Source organism: Rhodofomes roseus (genome assembly GCF_022264815.1).
Source record: "Rhodofomes roseus strain CIRM-BRFM 1785 chromosome Unknown C8Q71scaffold_3, whole genome shotgun sequence".
Taxonomy (NCBI): domain Eukaryota; kingdom Fungi; phylum Basidiomycota; class Agaricomycetes; order Polyporales; family Fomitopsidaceae; genus Rhodofomes; species Rhodofomes roseus.
This window is the reverse complement of record NW_025952959.1, coordinates 1967891-1988342: the sequence shown is the minus strand read 5'-3', so window position 1 is coordinate 1988342 and position 20452 is coordinate 1967891. Positions and strand designations below refer to the sequence as shown.

Here is a 20452-nt window from a genome sequence, read left to right as displayed (position 1 = left end):
GACATCCTCCCCAGCAAGCTCAACCTCACACTTCCGCGCGAGATGGCGCAGGCGGCCAAGCCCGCTATTCACCCGAGGTCGGCGCTGTCCTCGGACGCCCCGACTCGCGTGTCCACGCGCCCTGTCGTCTCTGTACAGACTCCCAGCACACCTCCATCCGCGGCACTCGATTTCCTGAAGGTTGTTGTAGTCAACCCGACCCCGCATCCTACCCCTCCCGTGACCCCGCAGATGCCGCCTCGCATACCCTCCGCACTCCCGTCGCCGGCGCAAGCTCCGACATACCTTCTTCCTCCGCCTCCCAGCTGGACCCTGATTGGCCCTCAGTCATCTGCCATCCCACCTGTCCAACAGCCTGTCACCCCGCGGAAGACGCCCGCCGTCCCACAGCCCTCCGCATCCGTATCACCATCACATGACATCCTCGCTCAGCAGCAGAAGTTGAAGCAGAAGGAGCGGATCGACGAGACGCTGAAGGCGTCCGACAGGCGGTTCTTCCTCCAGAGCGCAGCGTCGCCCGAGCAGGACTCGCCCGACAGTCACAGCAGCATCTCAGCGTGCCTCTCGAACAAGACGGACGCGCGCAGCGACGAGCTTGTCGGGCGGAGTCCGAGCAGCGCGACGTTGAGCCAACTCAGTCAGGTACGATCGGACGGAGGCGGGGGTGGCGGTGAGAGCCGGGGTGGACACGGGCCGAGCGCGAAGCGCGGTATGATGTGCGCTCAAGCAAAGAAGAGTAAGGAGACAATCCGCCATGCGCCTGTGCGTTCGATGGCGCCTTATCGCGCGCAGACCACGCACGTTCAGCATCGCGCAACCGGTGCACGCAAGGCCACGAACGGCGGTGAGTCGAAGAAGGCGGCGTTCAATATCGGCTCGGTCTCATCGAATGGTTCACACGGCGGTCCGTCCAAACGCAAGGAGGAACCGGCCGCCCCTGCGCCCAAGCCTCGTCAGCACGAAAGTGCGAAGGCACCCGCCACCACCTCCGCACCGCAACGACGCGGTATCGTCGTGACCGAGTCATCAGACTACGAGACGACCGACTCAGAGGACGACTCGGAGTGGGCGTCGAACAACAGCGGGCCTGACCGGCAACGCGAGCGGGAGGCGCGCACGCGCGAAGAGAGCCGGCTGCAGCAGGCAGCGGAGGAGGCGCAGCGGCAGCGAAACATGTTCGCAAAGGTGCCGCGGCGGTCGTACACGGCTCTGCCGCGGACGCAGTCCGGCCTGCTCTCGCAGCTGATGAACCCGGACCCGAACATCTTCCCGCCGAACTACCCGTACCGGCGCGGCTTCTCTTCGCAGGAAGTCACCCAGTACGAGCGCCAGGCCGCGCCGCCCCCGCTGCAGACGAGCAAGAGCTTGGCCGCGCTCCGCCAGGCGGCGGCCGTTGTTGCGCAGGCGCAGCGCACGGACGGCGCGCATGCGAGCAGCGTGAAGGCGAAGGACACCGCGCGCCCGAAGGGCCGCCCGCAGAGCGTGGAGTTCGAGGACTCGGACAGCGAGGACGAGAACGGGGACAACGGCTTGCAGGTCTCGCACAGTCTCGCACAGCAGAAGTTGGCAGCGCTTGCGGACTCGAGTCGGCGACGGTATTCGGACCGTGGACCACCGCCTTCCGAGCCGGCAGTGCGCCCCCAGATCCCCAGCGTCGCTACCGCGCCGATCCCTCTTGGCCACCCGTATAATTTGCCGGCACCCGCTATGCCTATGACTCCCCGGACGACGCGCAGGCAGATGCTCTCGACAGAGCTGTCGGAGAGCTTGCGCCGCAATCTGCTTTGGGAGCGGCAGGTCAGCCGGACTAGTACGATGGGTCCTAGACGGAATGGTCTCCTCGGCAATGGTCTCCGTCCGCTCACCGCCGTCCACGATCAACCACGGACTGACGCCTCGGGCAGCAAGAGCGGGGATGAGGATGAGATCAAGGACGAGCGCAAACAGCGGAACGTCGCGCGTAATCGGAGCTGGGCGGACGACTATCACTACGCAGGATGGTAGTGTCGTCGGTGTCACCCCTCCCGTTTCGCGCTTTCTTTCTCGGTTGGTTTAGTGTATGATAATAAGCTCATGGCGAACAACGCCGAGGACGATGGCAGGAAGATGGACGTCGACGACAAAGGCGCCGCCGCACGTGAGGCCGACCGGAAGCTCGACGCATGTCGCCTGCGCTCTCCAAGGCAGGCGCGTCGACTGGCCCCGAGATCCCGCCGTCCCTCAAGCTCGAGATGTAATTTGCTGACTTGATGCTCGTGCATGCCCTCCGGAAGCCGATGCGGAAGTCGTCGCCGATCGTGCGTTCGACCCTCAATCAGTACATCACTATCACCGCGTCGACTCTCGTTCGCCTGCATCCATTCCCTTATCTCTAACCTCTGGGTATGTACTCCAGTTCGGTGCTACTGACGACGCTGACGTTGCTCCAGGCAATCCGCATCCTCAGCCATCTTTGAGCGCAACATCGAGCGGATCACATCCGCCGCCCTCTTGCCCACCGCCGACCCGCAGCGCGTCTCGCGCGGCAGGTACACCGAGCAGCTCGAGCAGTCCGTGCCGTCGGTGCTTGACAGCGCTGCGGCCATCCTCGCTGCGCCCGATTCCCAGTACGACGACTTTGATGGGGTCTCCATCATCACCCCCGCCCCGCCCGACAGCGGCTACCACAGTGGGTTCGCGAGTCCAAGCAGCCGCTGTGGAAGAGAAAACCGGCCTAGTGCCGGATCGACGCGCGGCGTCATCATTCTGAGTCTCATATCCTCTTGTTCTCATCGTGTTCTCGTTGCTATAGCTTACGCATTCCCGGACAGACACTCGTATATTACACACCTGATCTACTGTACATCCTCGACACTACCGGCGCGCTCGCGGGGAACTGGAAGGTGAAGGCGGGGACCGACCGTAGGACGAGGGCGGGCGCTGTCAGATTGAGTGCCGTACCTGTTGGGGGTCCAGGTCGCGAAAGTCAATAGCACCATCCCGCTGTCAGCCGCGTACCGAGACAACATTTGGTTAGCCGACCGGAGCCGGAAGGGGAACCAACGGACGTCGACACCCGGCCATACGGTACTTGCCTTTTTAGGTGCCATCCCTTCGCAAAACGTCAAATGATCTCTCTCTCTGTCGTTTCGCTCTTCCTTCCATCCTTCCGCTGCTTCCTAGTCTTGTATCGCTCTCGTGCTTCTCAGCCTGCTCTGTACTTATAGAGGGCCGCGCCGCCCGTTCTCGCTATCGAATCGCATCCCTACGCTTCTCCCCTCTCTCTCGCGCGTACCTCAAGGTTTGGCATGGACGAGCGACGCGACGGTCGCGCGTGCACCTCAAGTCGAGCGAGTCGAGTAGTCGATACGTCCAGCTAAGTGTTCGATAGTATATAGTCGGCCTAACTACTCTACCGAGTACATCGCCCGCCGCCCGACCCGCTAGCCCATTCATCGAACTTCGACTCTATCAAACGCCTGCACTTAGGAGACGAGTTTTGTGTGTGTTGGTTCACCGCCGCGCACGCATATCTCTCCGACACTGCCTGAGCAGCCGTAGTCCGAGCCCGACGGGCATCAGTCCTGGCAGGCACGAGCTTGCTATTCAGCGCTCAGCACGAGCCTGACGTACAGCACGAGTCCGATTCAGCAGGGCAGCCGGTCGTCGCGCCCGATCATCCAGACGCAGGCGCAGAGCCCCGCCCCAATCGCGCCTGTGCCGACCGTGCCTGGAACCCTGACGTCTGCATACTACTCTGCGTCTGCCATGCCCTCAGAGGCGTCGTCGCCGACGACCGCGACGCACCACGCGCACCCTCTGCGCTCGCTTCCTACCTCTCCTGCACCGACCTCGTTCCCGAACTCACCCGCGGCACCCCAGCCAATGATCATTACCATCCTTGCCCCGCTCGTCTCGCACCCGCCCTCGCACAAGGCAGCAGCCAAGCGCCTGCCTTTCCTCTCCTACATGGTCCTCCTCTCCTCCACCCCTCCGGCACTGTTCCGCTACCCTCCGTCCTCACAAACGAGCCTCCGCACTTGCCAGCGTCATCGGTCTCACACAGGCGCTGTACGCTGCGAGCTCAAGTGCGGGCAGCGTTCACGCTGCTAGCGTCATGGAGCAAGACATAGCGAGTGAGATCGTGGACGACGTGGGCGGGGAGTGGGAGCACAAGGGGCTGAGGAGGGGGCTGGAGGAGCGACTCAAGGTACTGAACTCGAGTTCGCCGCCGGTCATGCCCGCGATATCGGGGCGGGCGTAATGACTAGGCTGACGCTTACGACTTGCGACGCCGGTGATGTTCATGCTTTCGATCTTATTCTTGGTGGATAACTCATCGCGGTCTGACCCCCGGACAGACGGTCCTTTCACGTGCACGCTGGGACCCTATGATTGCCCCCATCCTACCCTGGACCCCTTGTCCGTTCTGTCCTCTCTTAGCTCGCTCGTCCCGTGTCTCTTCTTGCTTCGGTTCGGTGTACTATGTGCGAGGGTCGACAGTTCGTGTCTTGCTTCCCACCCCTGCCCGTCCCCCCATCACTTCGTTTCCTTCTACTAATTTGCGCCCGTTGGCGTACGAATGACGACTCTCGCTCAGGACTCACGTCCAATTTGCAGATCGTAACCTTTTTCGGTGAGTTCTTCGCTCCGTGGCATCATCACGCCGCTGCGGTCCATTGTCCACCGCCAGCCGATGTGGTTTTCCTTCATCACGCGACAATTCGCTCACTTCATCTGCTCAAACAGGATATGCGATTGAATTTCCCCGTCAGTGGTCACCTCGATCGCAAGGTGGAGACAAAACTCTGCGCTACGCCTTTGGAAGTCTCCCGCCGCCGTGTGTTGCTTTTCGGATTTGCTGGCGGGTCAGGCACCAGGTGCACCGCTCTTCGCCGCGTCTCCTTGCCCGCGTCTCCTCCCCACCTGCGGCTCGCCATATATACCCTTAAGCTTGTCTCTATCAATGCATCTGCAAGCAAGGAGCCAACGTTCGCTCCAACCATGTACTATCAGCCTTCGAGCGGGAGTGCCTGGATGACCTCGCGCCTTATCCCGCTGTCCCAAGACCTCTACAAGGCAGCTCAACGTACGCTACCCACCGCCTCGGTATTGCCGCGCTGCGCGGTGTACACAGTGCACGTCAGCATGCAATACAGACCGCACCATCGGTTGACTTTGCTTGATCAGACGGTCGGTGACGCGCATGAAGCAAGAGCTTGAAAGTAATTCATGATTTATGGTCGACCTACTGTACCTACTCAGTCCGAGTACCGACCTCATGCACAGCACGAGACAACTGATGAACTACAACGCCGTACGCACCCGCCCACCGCCCACCGTCCATCCCATATTACTGAAAACTGTCCTCCGACGTCTTGCAGTACTGTAGGGGCAGCGGCGCACCTGTATATCGATGGCGAGTCCATTGTTGACGTCCGGAATCGATTTATTAGCCACTGCGTCCGGACAGAAGTGGCAATGGAACGGAGGCATTGACGTCCGGACAGTTGTGCCATGCATTGGCAAGGTGAGCCATACTGCAGTATTCAGGGCTGACTCCGTCTTGTCCCCTATTGTCTGGGTTTACACAGAAGTCTATGATCTGGGTGATGACCTGTCCCGGATCTTGTTGGTAGACTCCAATGGCGGATCGAGTCTCCTCGAAGCAACCGGCAGCTGCGTCTTTGACGCTCGAATTCTCCATGGTTCAAGCTTTGCATGATACCTCCCTGGACCGTCTCGCGTACGCCCATGTATCTAATTTGCTGAGTAACGAAGAACAGGGGACATGGTATCCCGGGCCCGGCTTCCCATGCACCAAGATACTCAGAAACGAATTCAGAAACCACACAACTCGTGATCGTCGCACTTGATCCTACGACGCCTGTCCCAGTACAGTATGTGAGCTGTGGTGGTAAGCTCCCGGAATGGCGCAGCATAGTGCCTATCGACACCGATCGCACGCTCTATAACTGCACAGATTGGACTTTGGTGAACACATATCAGATGATAGTCGACACGACGAACCTGCTGAGCTTGAATCGCCTCTCCTTCAAGATAGAGCTGGTGCTGGCGACCGGAGTAGACAATGAATTCGAGGTCGACGCTGACACCGACGACTTCTCCGCAGCTTGCTCGTTGCTGTTCCCGTTCGCTGACAGCATGTTGAGGGCAAGTCAAAAGGCAGAAAAAAAGCTGAATCGAGGAATAACGGGAGTGGGAAAGACGAGCGGGATGGCAGAGTCGCGCACCCTGACTCCAGCCACCGACCTTCCCCGCGGGAATAGCCGATTCTCCGTGCCGGGCCGCGGCGCCGAGCCCTCGATCGCGTCTCTCCGAGTCGCACAGCGGCTTCAAGTTCAAACGTCCACCTCTGATAACCCTCAGGCTCAGGCTGTCTGCAGGAGGCCTGTCGCGACGACACACAGTTGCTCCGTGCGTTCACCGCCGCCTCCCCGCCTTGTCATTGACACTCTCCCTAGGCCCAGTATGCTACAGTACGCTGAATGCACGCTGCCAGTGGACGCGCCCTCGCAGATCCCGACACTGCCCTCCTCGCGGTGCGTGCACATCCGCCCCTTACAAAATCTGCTCTCCTCTCGTCGCTGAGATGCCTTCAATCGACGCGCCTGCCTAAGGTCTCCGCCAAGTGCGCATATTGCCCCGAGCTGGCATTCGGCCGCCTTCTGCCCGCGCGCCAAACAGTGCCTTGACACACACTAGCTCTTCTCCTCCACCCGCTGCTCGTGCGGATACCGACTCGGACGCACACACGCCGTCGCTGGACTGTGTCTTCCTCAGTATGTATGGTAAAGTCAATTCCCGTCCTCCCCAACACGCAAAATGCTCACCTCGAGGCAGCATCCGCGAGCTCCCTCCGGCCGCTGACCACGCGCTGTTGCCAGACGTGTGTGAGGACACACCACCGCGGCGCTGGACAGCGATTTGTCGATTGCCAGCCGAATTTGGCATCCCTCGCGCGCACTACGTGTGCCGTCTGTTGACGTGCGGTTGCAAGCTCAGTATTCAGTGCCCGTCCGCTGCCCTCGCGAGAAGTTCGCCTCGTACAGCCCCTGCCTGCGACCCTCCGTCGCGTGTCTAGATGTCGGACGTGTACGAAGCGCCTGACGTCGACCCATCGCGTCCCGGGAAGTGGTGCCGTGAACTGTTCTGCACGTCGTCGGCCGGTGGGGCTTCTCGGTCGCAGACCAAGGCGGCGTTACTGGCGTGCTGCGCGTCGATGGGGACGGGTGGGGCGATGCGAGAGCGGGAGGTTGTGGGCGTCACGTCTTCCTGGACGGTGATCATTCCCTGGACGCTGGCCCGACGGGCGCAGGTGGGAGACGGGTGGTCGTCGACTAGCGTGGACCGAGGCGGGCAAGCCATCCGCGTCTTGCGCCCGGCAGCGCTGGGCGCACGAAAACATCGTCTAGACGGCCGATACAACGCGTCTGTTACGGCCCAATCTCGCTCAGAGCATCCGACAGGACAACACGTTACAGGACGACGGCAAACACCGCTCGACCGAGATCATCCACGTCAGCACAAGCATCGGCGAAGCTGATGCACCCAACCGGAACACCGCACATCAGTTACACTCCCGTCGAGAGTGCGGCTGTGCTGGCGTTGCGCTGCTGGTTCACCGCGCACATAGGTCTATCATCTGGAAGTGAAGTTACGCGTACTGCGGCCGCACGCGGTTTCGAACGCAGTGCAAGTTTAGGTGTTGAGTAGATGGTTTATGGTCCAGGAGGTCAAGCGAGTGTGCATACCATACTCCACTGTCACACTGTGTCGTTGGAAGGTCGCATAAATATAAGATTGCCGACGCGGAGGACCACCGGAAGGCAGCAATTGCTCAGTACAAGCGTGCGGGGGCAGGCGATGACAGGTCTGATAAGGGTGACGAGCACGCGCATGCGAAACAACAAGGAGTACCTCCTTGGTACCTCCCGACAACCCTTCTTTGGGACCAGCGGCTGAGCGATCGAAATATCAGCGCGGGGCGAGTCTCACGAACCACAGCGTGATGGGGCGGCGAACACTGGTTCGCGGCGAGGATTCTTGCCAGAAGGAGCAAGCGAACGTCGCGTAGTTACCTTTTGACAAGTTGGGCGAGCATTCGAGGGATGGAGAACCGAGGGTCCCAAGTCACTGGAGCCAGAGGGGACAAGCACGCATGCACCGCTACGAAACGAGACAGGAGCAATAATATCAATATTCACCAGCTGGCCGCACGCAGTACCTCCAAGACCTCCTATCCAATCCGCGGATTCCAGACTAGCACCCCCTCCGGCATGTGGCTCACCCGCGCAAGCGATGGACCGGGTGAATTCTGACTCGAGGACGCGCTGGGAGCGACCGTACGGTTGCCCGCTACTTATGTAGGACTCCTTCCTTCCTCTCTCTGGGCTTGCTCGCGCTTCCTGCGGTCCATGCAACAGGTTTCTCTTTCACCGCTCGGGATGCTTCAACTGATCCTGCAAACTCGACAAACTCGACCGTCGACATGGTCGCGGCGGCGTGGTATACCGGATGGCACTCCGAGGACTTCACGCTGAACAACGTGAGCTGGGACAAGTACACCCACCTCATCTATTCCTTCGCGTGAGTGGTCTGCCTCTTTTTCGGTCGTGCCTTTCGTGGAAAGAGAGCTTTGATGGCGTGGTGTATGAGCACCGCCGTCACAGGGACTTTTGAACACTCAAATTTGCGAAGTATTGAGTTGATTGAGTACAGCAATAGCAACATGTAGCTTTCTCCCTCTTAATATGCAGCATACCCTTCACCTCCCCTACTTGTAACCTGCGTGTGTGTAATGACGTTCGCCCGCGACCACTGCCCAGCAGCTGCATGCTTCTTTGCAAAGGTTTTCCAAGACTTGGGGTTGGCACAACAAAGGCGGCCAAGTGATGTGCCATGGTAAGTCTGCGGGGCATCCCACATCCAGTGGGTGTCTGCTGCCATCTGGAGTATGAGTTTGTAGTCAGCATAGAAGAAATTGCTCTCGTCATCTTTGATCTGCAGGTATGGTTCAGAATCATTGGTCTCAATAGCAGCGGTATCATCTTTGACATACCAGGTCTGAGCGCGCAGAGATCCAGCCCATAGTGACGGAATCATCATTGTCTCTATGGCTTGGGGCACCGTAGGCGAATGATGCGAAGGCTGCGGTGTTAGGATACCCGTAGGTATTGAGAAGCTGCGCAGACTCTGCAACCACCTATGATACATGAGAACAGCTATACAAACTCATAACAGAGATCTTACCATCTGTGCTCTTGCCCAATGAGGCATAAACCCTTCTAAAATTGCGTAGTTGTAGCATTGTATGACTGTTGATGTGTGAAACAGGGCCTATGACTACAATAACTAGGCACTCACTGTCTTTGTTTTGCTGAATGCTGACGCGCAGCGCTGTCTGCTCAGCAATTCTTGTTTTTGTTGCCTCCTTAGGATTGGCGCTGCTTGTCTGTGGTACAGGTAGGAGAGGCGTATGCAAAACACTGTTTGTGGAGTGAAGCCCCATCCCACTCTTCACCATGGTTCCTACAGACTTGAAGCTGCGGCGAAGAGCTTCTCGCGCTCTGTTATTATTAGACAACATGTAGCTCCTTCATTTGAATAAATATACACACCTTATGAACGCCAGTATGGATTCAGCCTCGATCTCAACAGCATCTTGGCTAATCTCAGATGCTATCTGAGAGAATTCCTTGGAGTTGTAAATGCATCCTCCAAACTATACATATAACTTGTTAGCAATACAGATTATATTGGAAAGGAGAGCATACAATGTCCTCTTCACAGACTTTCCCCCTCTGCTGGGCTCCAGAATCATAGAAGATGAGAGAGACCACCCCTGCATCAGGACTTGGCTTTTTGACTCTGGTCCAACTGTGGTCTGGGACAATAGCCTCATCCCTCTTCACAGCTCCATTCTCCAAGGCTGTCTGGAGGATGTCTTCAGACTCAATGACAAACTTCTTCTCCATGGCCTTCAAATCATCAGCAGGTACCCTAAAGACCATGAGTAAGATGAGCCCACAAATACACAGAGACATACCTGTTACAAGGCACCCAAATAGCATTTTCGTAGGCCCACTGACCAAGCAAGCGATGTAGCTTGATTTGTTTGTGCTGCTCTTTGGCAAAGGCAACATCTGCAACCAGGTGGGCAGGAACTCCTTTGAGCAGGTTGTACTTTGCACTAGTCTTCTTGCCAGATTTGAGGGCCACAAGGTTGAAGAAAGCGTCTTGGAGTTGTGCCTTCAATATGGCGCTATGCTCCTTCTCTAGCTGAACAGCAAATCAATAGGACAGTAAAATCATATTAGTTGAAAAATACCTCATCATACAAGCCTATGCAATCCCAGCCCTGATAACTATTTAGAAATAGCTAAGGTGCAACAAAAGAAATTTACAGACCTGAGTCATGCCCTTCTGTATTTTAGGCCCACTATAATCAAACAGAGTAGAGTGCTGAAATTGTTGGGCTGACTCTACACCATTTCGCTGGCGATAGACGTATGACAAGAGCAAGGGGCGAAACAGCCCACGGTAAAAGGAGTAAGGAGTGACCAGCTGGTGCTTGGCACGCTTGGCATCCTCAGTATCTGCTGGTGGATAGGATGAAGCGACCATCTGCAAGAGCTCCCTGATACCCTTGGTACATTTAGGGTACATTGTGTCAACATCAAGCATTTGAGGCTCTGCACGGAAATCGACACGTTCAAAGGCTGGCTGAGGAAGATCCCCTGGAAAGGCATAATCCTCTTCATATACCCTCTCTTGTACACCTACAGCTTACTGGTCAGCAATCAGACCATCTTCTGCAATCGCCTACAGACCATCGCAGTGCTGAGGTGGGGCCTGAACATGCAGAAGTTGAACAGGAGTGTTATCTGAGGTAGGACCATAAACATTAGAGGCCAGCATACATGAGGAAGCAGCACTGCCTACCTCTGCCCTTTGCTGAGGCAGTCAATCTGGGGTCATTCTCCAGATCTGGGAGCTGTGGGGTCTGAGGGCGCGCGCTGGCCATGGTTCTGACTTCGGTACTTTCACCCATTACGGTTGCAAGGTCTGCACCATCATCGTCAAGCCCCAAGCCGCCCGGATCTTCAAAGTTCTGAACATCGCCATTTGGATTCAGAAACATATCTTGACCCATCTGAGCCAGCTTGTTGGTCAGATAGAGGAGGGCAGAGTTGTCTGCGGATGAAGACGTCTCGGAGCGCGGTCGCTTGTTTGTATGAGACATTGCTGCAGCACTGAGTGGCAAAATCAGGTTGCGCAATGGGCAAAATTGCCCGAAAATCTGCAAGAACACACCAATGGTAAAGGTTGCTTGAGAATTGAGGTTCTGATCTGTATACATAGAGGTCATCCAATGACAATAAGATTAAAGGGCCCACAGAGGCTCACCTTGGTCTGCGATTCAGCAGCTGGGCAAATAGTTGAACTACAGGCTAGCTGTTGGTATGTCAAGGACAACAGTGAAGAGATCTTGACCGCAGTTCAGTTAGTATTGCCCTGGTAGTCCTGACCTGCAATCAAACGGAGGATGGGCTTACTGGAGGCCGCAGGGCTTGTTTCGACAAACCCAACAAAAATGCCAGCAGCAGATATACTGCGCTCAGCCGTGTCCGCGCAGGAAGATCAAGATCTAGCCTGGGCCGCAGAACACGTTGTTGGGAGTGTGACCAGAGGGGACAAGCAGCAGAATGAGAGCACAAGCAAGAGAACTACTCGGAAGCAGCAGAGCGGGAGCGAGCAGAAGAGCGAGGTCGTGGCGCGAAGAAAAGGAGGCTGCGCGCGCGGCTGCCCGATAGCCATCCAAGCGCCGGCGCGCAGCCCCTCACTGCAACGTTCAACGTTCAACGTCAACCTGCGCCGTCAGTCCGAGCATCAGCGCATCAACAAGCCGTGCGCCAGACGGAGAGTGGGTCATGGTGAGCACTGCACTCCGCCATCGCGCTATGTAACATCACTCATCCATACCCGACATGCGCATGCTGGCTGCCAACCTCATACATAAGAGCGCACAACTCACTCTCGCTCAGCAGCGACTCTCCGCCTCTCGCCTCGCACACCACAGCCTACGAACTCGCACCCGCCCACTCTCTCCCGCCATGTTCCTGTCAAGTCGTCCAAGATCGCCATCCCCGTCCCGGAGGACAATGAGAAGATGCACATCCAGGATCGCCGTGGCATTGGCGTATGTACCGCACCCCGATAGCCTCTCTCCGACGACGCTAACCCTGTCTGAATCCCCCAGTACGATCCCCTTGTGCAGCCCTCGCTCCGCCACGAGAACAAGCTCAGACCCAAGTCTCAGAAAACGATCGCCTTCAAAATCCTCGCGAGCCAGGACGACCGCGTGCTCGCCATCGTCGGGCCCTGCTCCATCCACTCGCCCTCCCAGGCCATCGAGTATGCCACCCTCCTCAAGTCCAAGATGCCCGAGTGGAGCAACCTGCACATCATCATGAGGGCCTACTTGTGCGCCCGTTCTGTCTTAGCAGTGTGTCCGGGTGTTTTTGCGCTGTGTGGCGGGCCCGTTCGTCGTATGCCACGCTCGCCACATTGCGAGACCATTCGACGCACTAGCCTCGTTTTCAACCGCATACTGACATATCCTCACAGCGAAGTAAGACACTGGCCAGCATTGTCCGTCCCACACACCCTCCCAGTTCATCTCCGACCTCATCTCCTGGGCGCCATCGGTGCGCGCACGACCGAGTCCCAGCTCCACCATGAGCTCGCGTCCAGTGTGTCGTTCCCGATCGGCTGCAAGAACGGCAAGGATGGCAGCGTGAGTGGGTTAGCTGCGGCGGGTGGGGCGTATGCTAATGCGCAGTGATAGGTGGCGGTCCCAGTGGATGCGATGTGCTCGAGCTCGAACCCCCGCGCCTTTATGGGTGCTCGAAGGCATCGTACCGACACTGCGAAACGTCGTCGCGACGGTCAACCTGGACTGCCGGTTGGACCTGAAGACAAGTGCGTTGCATGCGCGCCACGCCGAGTACAACCCCAAGGTTTGTACTGCACTTCTCTGATCCAGTAATGTCGGATCTCTTCGCATTCCACCTTGTAGCATTTCGCGGCAGCCATCGTACTTATCCGCAACCCCGAGACGACCACGGCCATCTTCGCGTCCGACAAGGTGGTCGTCACCGGTGCGAAGAGTGAGGACGACTTGCGGCTTGTTTCGCGCACTGGCAAGTACGCCCAGATCGTCCAGAGGCTTGGCTTCGACGCCAAGTTTTATCCAACAACAAAGCCTGACCCGTGTAGCGAGGACAAGAAATCGCCACCACTCTCGCCGTTCCTGGACCGCATATATGCGTGCGTCCTGGCGCAGGGCTTCCTGACGGGCCTCGGGCTCCGGTTCTCACCAATGTACGTGCAGCTCTTCACCGCGTCGACGAGCAGCTGTCCCTCCTCAGCCTCGCGATCCTCAGCGCTACAAACTCGCTCGGGCGCGTCCTCCCAAACTGGCTTGGCGGCCGTCTCTAATCACGAAATAACCATAAAGCATTGCCCGATTATACGGTGGCGGATCCCCACTCCATATCTCGCCCGACCTCATACCCAACCCCTCCCAACGGCTCACCCCCGCCTTTACCCTTTCCTCCTCCTACCCACTATCCTCATCCTCACCATTGCCGACCCCCGCGAACCACCAGCCCACCACCCCGTGCTTCCTTCTCTCCCTGGTGGCGACCGTATCCTTCCTCGGCATGCCCGCCGCGGTCGCGCACGCGCTCCAACTCCTCGCGAGTGTCGGCCTGCACACCGCCGTGCGCTACCTGAACTTCGCGATCGGGAAGGGCATTGGCGCACCAGACGACCCGGAGGCGCGGGTGGGCGGCGGTGGGGACGGGGCGGTGGTGGGGCTCGAGAGCGTCGCGGAGGTCGTCGTCGACGACGAGGACGAGCTACCCTCGCCGACCAAGTCGTCCAAAGACTCAGACAGAGCTGGAGCAGCGAGAGAAGGACACGGAGACGATCACCGCCAAGCTCTCCGCGCTCTCCACTGCTCACGCCGAGGCCGAGGTCGAGACGCCCCTCCCCTCGCCGTCGATCAAGAAGGAAGCGCCGTCGTCGCCCGGCTCAGACACGTCCTCCATGGACGTGGACCTCGGCACCCTCGCGTCGTCTGCCGCGCCGACGACCGAGCCCGCGACGCGCCTCAAGCTGCATCATTACTACGCCACGTTGAGCGACAAGCTCGGCGAGGCTGCGGCGTGCTGGCTCGCGAGGTGGGGCCTGGACGTGCTGGCGTGCGAGGTTGGAGGAGCTTGGCGGGAGAAGCGTGGGTTGACGGCGCCGTCGCGGTTCGTGCCGCCAGAGGGCGTTGGGAAGGGGAAGGAGCGCGTGGGTGCTCGGCTGTCGGTGGGGGCGGCGCGGAGGAGGCGGGCGTGCAACGCTTGGTTCCCGTGGTGTGACAGCGCGGAGGCTTGAGTGCGCGGTGGGCGCGTGGGTTGCCGTCGAGTGACGCATTGTTCGTGCAGGGAGAGAGGGAGCGGTATGATGTGGCGAAGGCGGTGGTGGAGATTAGGAGGGGCGTGTCGCCGGAGGAAAGAGAGGAGGTGGGGGAGGAAGAGAGGGAGGGGGAGGAGTTGCTCCGCACGGGGACTTACTACGAGAACATGGTGCGCTGTCCATGCTTAGGTTATGCTCGATCGCTCATAGTGTTGCAGAGCCTCGACGACATGATGGCAATCTCAAAGGACGTATCGCCGAGTACGGGTCAGCCATACGTGCCGCTCTCCGTGCTGCAATCCGCACACTGGAACCAAGATGTCCTTCGCCATGGTATCATGTCACGTCCACGCGGCGGAGGCTCGTCGCCGTCATCCCCGCCCCTCTCACTGTCCGCCGCGCGCGACGAGGAGCCCGGGCTCGGCGTGTCTGGCGCCGACCTGCAGAAGGAAATGGAGGAGGGCGCGTGGTACCCGGTGCCCGGCAACTCATCAGCGCGGATCAGCGATAGCACCGCCAGTGTAGAGGGTGCCAATACGGAGCAGCAACTGCTCGAGCTCGTATCCCCACCGATGCTCGACAGGGGCAAGAATTGTGCGTGAACGTGCGAGGAGAATGTCTTCGGCCTGCAGCAGCAGCAATTCTCGGCGGCGACGATCACACAGTGCGATGGCCATTTGCCAATCACTGCACAAAAATACATACTGTATTACTTGTCATTGTCAATGATATCGTCCTCGAGCGTAGCCTCCCACTCTTTTGCAGCTTGTTCAGCTGAGATGATCCCATCCCGGTACTTCTTCCATATTCCTGGTAGCCGTGAACTTGTAGCGACTGACAGACCCCATTGTGCGAATGGAGGATCTGGGCGCCCAGGATCGCGTTTCATCAGGCTCGTGCCATGGACGTCCCGCGGGCACCATGCGATGAATGTGTTCGGGGCCATGCACACCTTGACGCCATAACTTGCAACATAGAAGTTCCCTCCTTCGTCATCGTTCAGATTACGATTTGTTGTCCATGAGTATGCGTATCTGTGTGGCTGGTGTTCGGAATGCATCGCTCTATTATCTCATGAGCACACTGCCATACACTGCAGTGCCATGGAGACGTACCTCGCATAGTTAGCCCCCATAAATGCAGCAGGCGGCGCGAGTTCAGCATTGTGAAATTCTACAAACTCGCCCGCCTTTTCAACACAGTACGTCCCACGCGTGCTACCCTTCTTCGCCATTTCGCCGTTACCATCCATCCGACAAAATTTGTGCTCTGCGAGGAAGTCCTCAAAGTCTTGGGTGATGGCATCTGGAAGACGGCCACACATCATATTGAATGAGAGGGAACAGACCGATGCCGTGCGGCATTCGAGGGATTTGAGGTATTCGGGCGGGTGTTTCTTGCTGAGTGTGTTGCGGGTCCAGACAAAACAAGGGCTAGACCGTGAACCTGCTGTATAGCCGATACAGACAAGGGTTCCAGGGTCTCCCTTCTGTCTCAATCCACTTATTGAGTGTGCATTGCACATAAATGTTGCACGACTCACCCGCACGTTGCGCCTCAGGCTCGCATTCAAACCAACCACATCTCCTGCCCAATCTACGACTTGTTGATCACCGCAGAAATTGCGAATAACTGCGACAGCGATTTGCCCAGTTGCCGAATCGTATATGATGGCACTCTTGTCCTTGGGAACGATATGGGCGAGCTGGGAAATGTCTTCGGCCAGCATCGGCAGACGCTTCATCCGTTTGTCTGGTAGCGGGCCGGCCTCGATGTGAGGTCGCCAGAGTGCCTCGACCTCAGGGGTCTCGTAAACCCAGTGTCGGTGGTCAGGGTAAGGAACACAAAGCCGTGGAAGACAGATCTCATACGCGATCGCCCTGAGGTTAGCCATCCGGACATCGTTGTCCATTCGGCGAAGCCCAAGGTCTTCGACCAATCGCCGGTGAACTTTCCGGTAGTGCTGTTGTCCTGCCTTCCTTTTCTTCATAGTGGCCACCACGATCAAAGGTATGTCGTCTTTAAGTGCCACACACAAACTGACGAACCCGGAAAATGGGTCTTTACCGAGAACGGCCTCGGACGTCGCACCCAAGCTACGCAGGTGTCCGTCCAGGATACCCAGAGCCTCCTTGTGGTAGCGGTCGTTCCAGGAAAGCAGTAGGGTGGACAACGCGTGCGCGTCCTGTCCCAGCCGCAATGCAAGCTGAAGGAACGTGTCCCGCTTCATCGCCATCGTCTTGATTGCGTCGGCCTGCAGAAGTGATACTAGCTGAGTATACCATGTAGCTAGAGCGAATCACCATGTATTACCGATCAATCACAGGCTATACAGTAATGGGTCACCATAGGCCATAATAATACAAGCTGTCCTGCACTCACAATGCCTTAGACTCGATAGGTGGATGTGTCGACAGGTCCCATCCGGCGTGCGTAGTGCGCGGCCGTGCTGAGCCTATATCAGTCACGTGACTGTGGCTGTGGCGCGCGGGCAGGACGCGCGCTGCACGCTCTCCCTAACACTGCCGCCTGCCCCGCCCACTAGCCCCCGGATCTACTCCATACGGTCTCGTTGTGTACTACTGGTATCGGCCTGTTTGTGTGCGATGTGACGGTTGCCTTGGCCCCTCACGGAGGCCGGGTGATGAGCTGCTCGTACCGGATGGGTCGCTCTGCTGGCAGTACCAGAGCTCCACGGCATCGCGGGGAGCAGCAAGCATGAACATGCGAGATACCGGGGATCTTACACAACCACCGGTATGTACAAAGCAACTCAATTTACACCGAGTGGCACTGACACATGTCCTATGTAGATGTTCTACTACCGCGTTGCCATCGCCCACAAACCAAGAGCCCCGCGCACGCCCGCCGCACTCCCAACGCTACGGTGCGCCTGCTTCCTGCTCCACCAGTTCCTGTATGCTGATGCCCTAGTAGTGTTGCCCCAGCATGCCCTGCAGCCGTATGCTCACCACACCCCGCCGCCGCGCCCGCCTACGGTTCGTTGGCTGGCTGCACGCACACTGCCCATCTCGACTCTCGCCGCTTCTCCTGCGCTCGCCGCACTGCCTTCCCCGCATGCCGCCCCGCCCGCCTCCTGTTCGCATACACGCGCGCCCCGTCCTGCCACTACGCCACAGTCCCTATGCTCTCTGCTGGCCGCCCATCCATCGGCGCGGCGCCCGCCTCCGATTCGCTGGCTCGTGGCTCGCGCACCGTCCATCTCGCTGCACCGCCTCCCCACCCGCCATTGCATCCGTATCGCGCACGCGTCCCGTTCGCTGGCGCGTGCTCTCGGCCGCCACCGAAATACGCCGCGCCTGGCATAGAGAAGCAGGCCCACTGCGAGTACTTCCCCGCGGACCCTATTCAAAATCGCTGCTTCGCCATCTGCTGGACCGCGGACACGGAGTGCTATAGCGCCACCACCGACTACGCGCTTGTGGACGGGTATGGTGCGCGCATCCGCGTTGTCGGGATTCGGCAACACGTTGGGGTTTGCTGCGTTCGTGCATGTTCGCTCGTGCATACTTCGTTCGCTTCTATCCCTGTATCAAAACCGCCTGGTGGCTTCTTGTCGAACACGTCGTTGCTCGAGGCGCCAGCGAATTCTAGCATGTGGCGTGCACGGTCTAGCGTGGTGTTACCCACGACTCGGACAGTCCTCGCCGGCACATCCATCCACGAGGATGTGCTCTTTGCGAAAGGCGCGGGGTGCCACATGGAGTATGGCGGCGGCGGCAATGTCAAGTTGGGCGGGATGTTGCACACCTCGCCCGCCTTCAGGTGCCATGTCGGCCAATCACCCAGCGAACCAGGACACGCTGCTCGAAAGGCTGCTGCTGCGAGTACTCCCTGGTACTGGCTGTCTCTGCGGAAGCCCGTGACAGCTGGCCACTCAATCCAGTTCGACGGTGGCCCCGCCGCCTTCCTCTCTGCCTGCATGTGCCACATGCGCTATGCCAGCACCGAGTGCAGGGCCACGCCTGGCTACAACTATGCCGGCGCACTCTCCGAGCGGTGCTCGGGGCTGCCAGGAATGGGAGGGAGAGAGACGTTGGGCGGCCGCGGTAAGCGTGTCTGTACAACAAACCCCTGTACGACAAACCCCTCCGCTCTTCCCCCTGGACGCCGCATGCTATGTACCTTCGCCTCCTCCCGACCCGCCACTCTTGATTTGCCAATAATCCATGCTTACATCCCTCTTGCACGTCGCCCTCGTCCAACATGATCGTACCCTGTGGACGGCACCACGCCGTCTGCTACGATTCTCGACAACTGCCACAACATCGTATGGTACCCGCTTTCAAGCTGGGTCGCAGCCTTCCCGCCACCTCCGAAGACCGTCCTCGACGTTGCACCCGTCCCGCCGGCACGACCCGCTGTTGCACCCGCGCAGATAAAGATCGCATTGCTCCTGATCTGAATCAGGTGCATTGACGACGCCGGACAGCGAGGACGTGGTCGAGAGCAACTCACGCCTGCCATCGGCGCGTCAAAGAATATCTCCCAGCCTGTTGTTGGACCAGCCATTGGCAACACGTCGGAGGCGCTGCGGCATGGCATACAGAACAGGCAAGTGCAGTCGAGCGTCTCCAGTCCTGGTGATGTGGTTGCGTCGTGCCAGATGCAGATGCCGCCGCTCTCTGTGGCAAGCTCGCCGTGTTCTGCATCCCCTTACGGCTACTACGAACCTGGTGTACTACATTCGCGAGCTGGTCCTATGCCATCGCCACCACAGCCTCTCACGCTCAGGATTCTTAGTCCGGCACTGTCACGTCCACCAACACACGTACACGCGCCGTCCGAAGACCAACGCGCCCAACCTGGCTCACCACTCAAACACGTCGCGCTCTCGCAAGTCGCGTCTTTGCAGACAAAGGAAGCCCCGAGGCTATCTTGTTCACATAGCACGGTCCAGTGCTCACGGCAGCTCGCGGGTGGAATGGTGCAGAGCTCTCCAAACCAGGAGGGCTGCCGAGAAGGGAGAAGGATGTATTTAGGAGACTGAGTACTCACATCTGTTGCCCTTTGTTGCCCTCTCCTGCACACGCACGGTGTGTGTCTCCTTCTGTGCATCCGCCTTTTCTCGACGTGTTCGCTCTCCTTCGGCCGCGTCTCTCCATCGCCCCACACCCACTTCCTCCGAACACGGCTGTACGTACACCTCTGCCTTTGTCTATCCCTGACGCGCCCACTCATCCCCCTCATCCCTCTCGACTTTTGACTTGTCCACCTCTCGCATCTCCGCCTCCGGGCCTCCAATTGCCCATGTCCACTTGCCCGCCCACCCGTCCACCTACCCACTCACTCGCCTACCAGCGCGCTCACCCGCAAACCCACGTCCACCCGCGCCTGACCCCGTACCCGCTGCCACGGGTGTACCCGGGCGGGTACACAGGTAGACCCGTGCTCTGCCCGGCGCGATCAAGGGCACGAAGGCTGCGAAGGGCGAGCACCTTGACCACACCGTCGCCATTTAGTACGTCCCCGCCGTCGGTGACTCCAATCAACGAGCACTGCTCAGAGATCTTCTGTCGTGGCCGCTCGACGGCCAACATCTTGAACGGGTGCGAGGTGTGTAACATGTGTCCCGGGAGATGAAACATGTCGCTGATGCTGCTTATGTTCCAGGACTCTGCTTCGCCAAGCTGCCCATCCTTGACCTGGCCATATCACTGAGCTGTTCATGGTGTGTCAAGTATCGCGACGTCTCCGCTGGCCAGATATCTCCCCGATGTACCTAGTAGTATCCCTTGGTCTCATAGATGCTTGTGATCACTACTTGGAATCACGTCTCCAGCACGTCTATGCTGGCTTCAACTGTATTATGTATGCTGGGCTGTAATGCCTAGACTAGCGATAAGTGTATGTACGATTGCAAAAGTCATATGCTAAGTGGGTAACACTATTAAGATCCTGTAGAGGTACTAGTATTGTAGAGGGTAAGTATCGTATCATTATGGACATTATGGACATT

General features: G+C 58.4%; 7 protein-coding genes across 7 annotated transcripts; 5 read left to right on the top strand and 2 right to left on the bottom strand.

Annotated features, from left to right (window-relative positions):
• The first annotated feature begins 682 nt into the window (after positions 1 to 682).
• Positions 683 to 2067, top strand: C8Q71DRAFT_739718 (uncharacterized protein). Its single transcript, XM_047922727.1, has one exon. It carries the CDS (start codon positions 712 to 714, stop codon positions 2002 to 2004), a length of 1293 nt encoding a protein of 430 aa, XP_047783297.1. The 5' UTR covers positions 683 to 711; the 3' UTR covers positions 2005 to 2067.
• Positions 2068 to 2259: 192 nt separating this feature from the next.
• C8Q71DRAFT_885557 (uncharacterized protein) lies at positions 2260 to 4299 on the top strand (the record flags this gene model as incomplete). Its single annotated transcript, XM_047928551.1, has 5 exons — positions 2260 to 2284; positions 2319 to 2382; positions 2430 to 2775; positions 3664 to 3995; positions 4027 to 4299. 5 exons carry the CDS (start codon positions 2260 to 2262, stop codon positions 4241 to 4243), a joined length of 984 nt encoding a protein of 327 aa, XP_047783296.1. The 3' UTR covers positions 4244 to 4299.
• Positions 4300 to 4983: 684 nt separating this feature from the next.
• C8Q71DRAFT_721035 (uncharacterized protein) lies at positions 4984 to 8012 on the top strand (the record flags this gene model as incomplete). The annotated part of the gene is made up of 10 exons (XM_047921402.1): positions 4984 to 5068; positions 5436 to 5509; positions 5619 to 5725; positions 5766 to 5883; positions 5989 to 6417; positions 6481 to 6542; positions 6784 to 6889; positions 7085 to 7318; positions 7416 to 7591; positions 7787 to 8012. 10 exons carry the CDS (start codon positions 4984 to 4986, stop codon positions 8010 to 8012), a joined length of 1617 nt encoding a protein of 538 aa, XP_047783295.1.
• A 736-nt stretch (positions 8013 to 8748) lies between these two features.
• C8Q71DRAFT_854353 (uncharacterized protein) lies at positions 8749 to 11245 on the bottom strand (the record flags this gene model as incomplete). Its single annotated transcript, XM_047927031.1, has 11 exons — positions 8749 to 9003; positions 9062 to 9205; positions 9253 to 9317; positions 9367 to 9569; positions 9621 to 9724; positions 9777 to 10002; positions 10049 to 10281; positions 10331 to 10360; positions 10411 to 10781; positions 10833 to 10886; positions 10945 to 11245. The coding sequence occupies 11 exons, from the start codon at positions 11243 to 11245 to the stop codon at positions 8749 to 8751; spliced, it is 1986 nt and encodes a 661-aa protein (XP_047783294.1).
• Positions 11246 to 12118: 873 nt separating this feature from the next.
• On the top strand, positions 12119 to 13051 carry C8Q71DRAFT_700482 (uncharacterized protein; the record flags this gene model as incomplete). Its single annotated transcript, XM_047920125.1, has 3 exons — positions 12119 to 12202; positions 12263 to 12799; positions 12851 to 13051. Coding segments are annotated over 3 exons (822 nt in total), but the record flags the coding sequence as incomplete, so codon positions are not given.
• A 2130-nt stretch (positions 13052 to 15181) lies between these two features.
• On the bottom strand, positions 15182 to 16702 carry C8Q71DRAFT_701145 (uncharacterized protein; the record flags this gene model as incomplete). Its single annotated transcript, XM_047920170.1, is given in 3 exon segments — positions 15182 to 15536; positions 15555 to 15961; positions 16016 to 16702. 3 exon segments carry the CDS (start codon positions 16700 to 16702, stop codon positions 15182 to 15184), a joined length of 1449 nt encoding a protein of 482 aa, XP_047783292.1.
• Positions 16703 to 17019: 317 nt separating this feature from the next.
• On the top strand, positions 17020 to 18898 carry C8Q71DRAFT_885547 (uncharacterized protein; the record flags this gene model as incomplete). Its single annotated transcript, XM_047928550.1, has 4 exons — positions 17020 to 17229; positions 17286 to 17359; positions 17410 to 18542; positions 18795 to 18898. Coding segments are annotated over 4 exons (1521 nt in total), but the record flags the coding sequence as incomplete, so codon positions are not given.
• Between the last annotated feature and the right edge of the window lie 1554 nt (positions 18899 to 20452).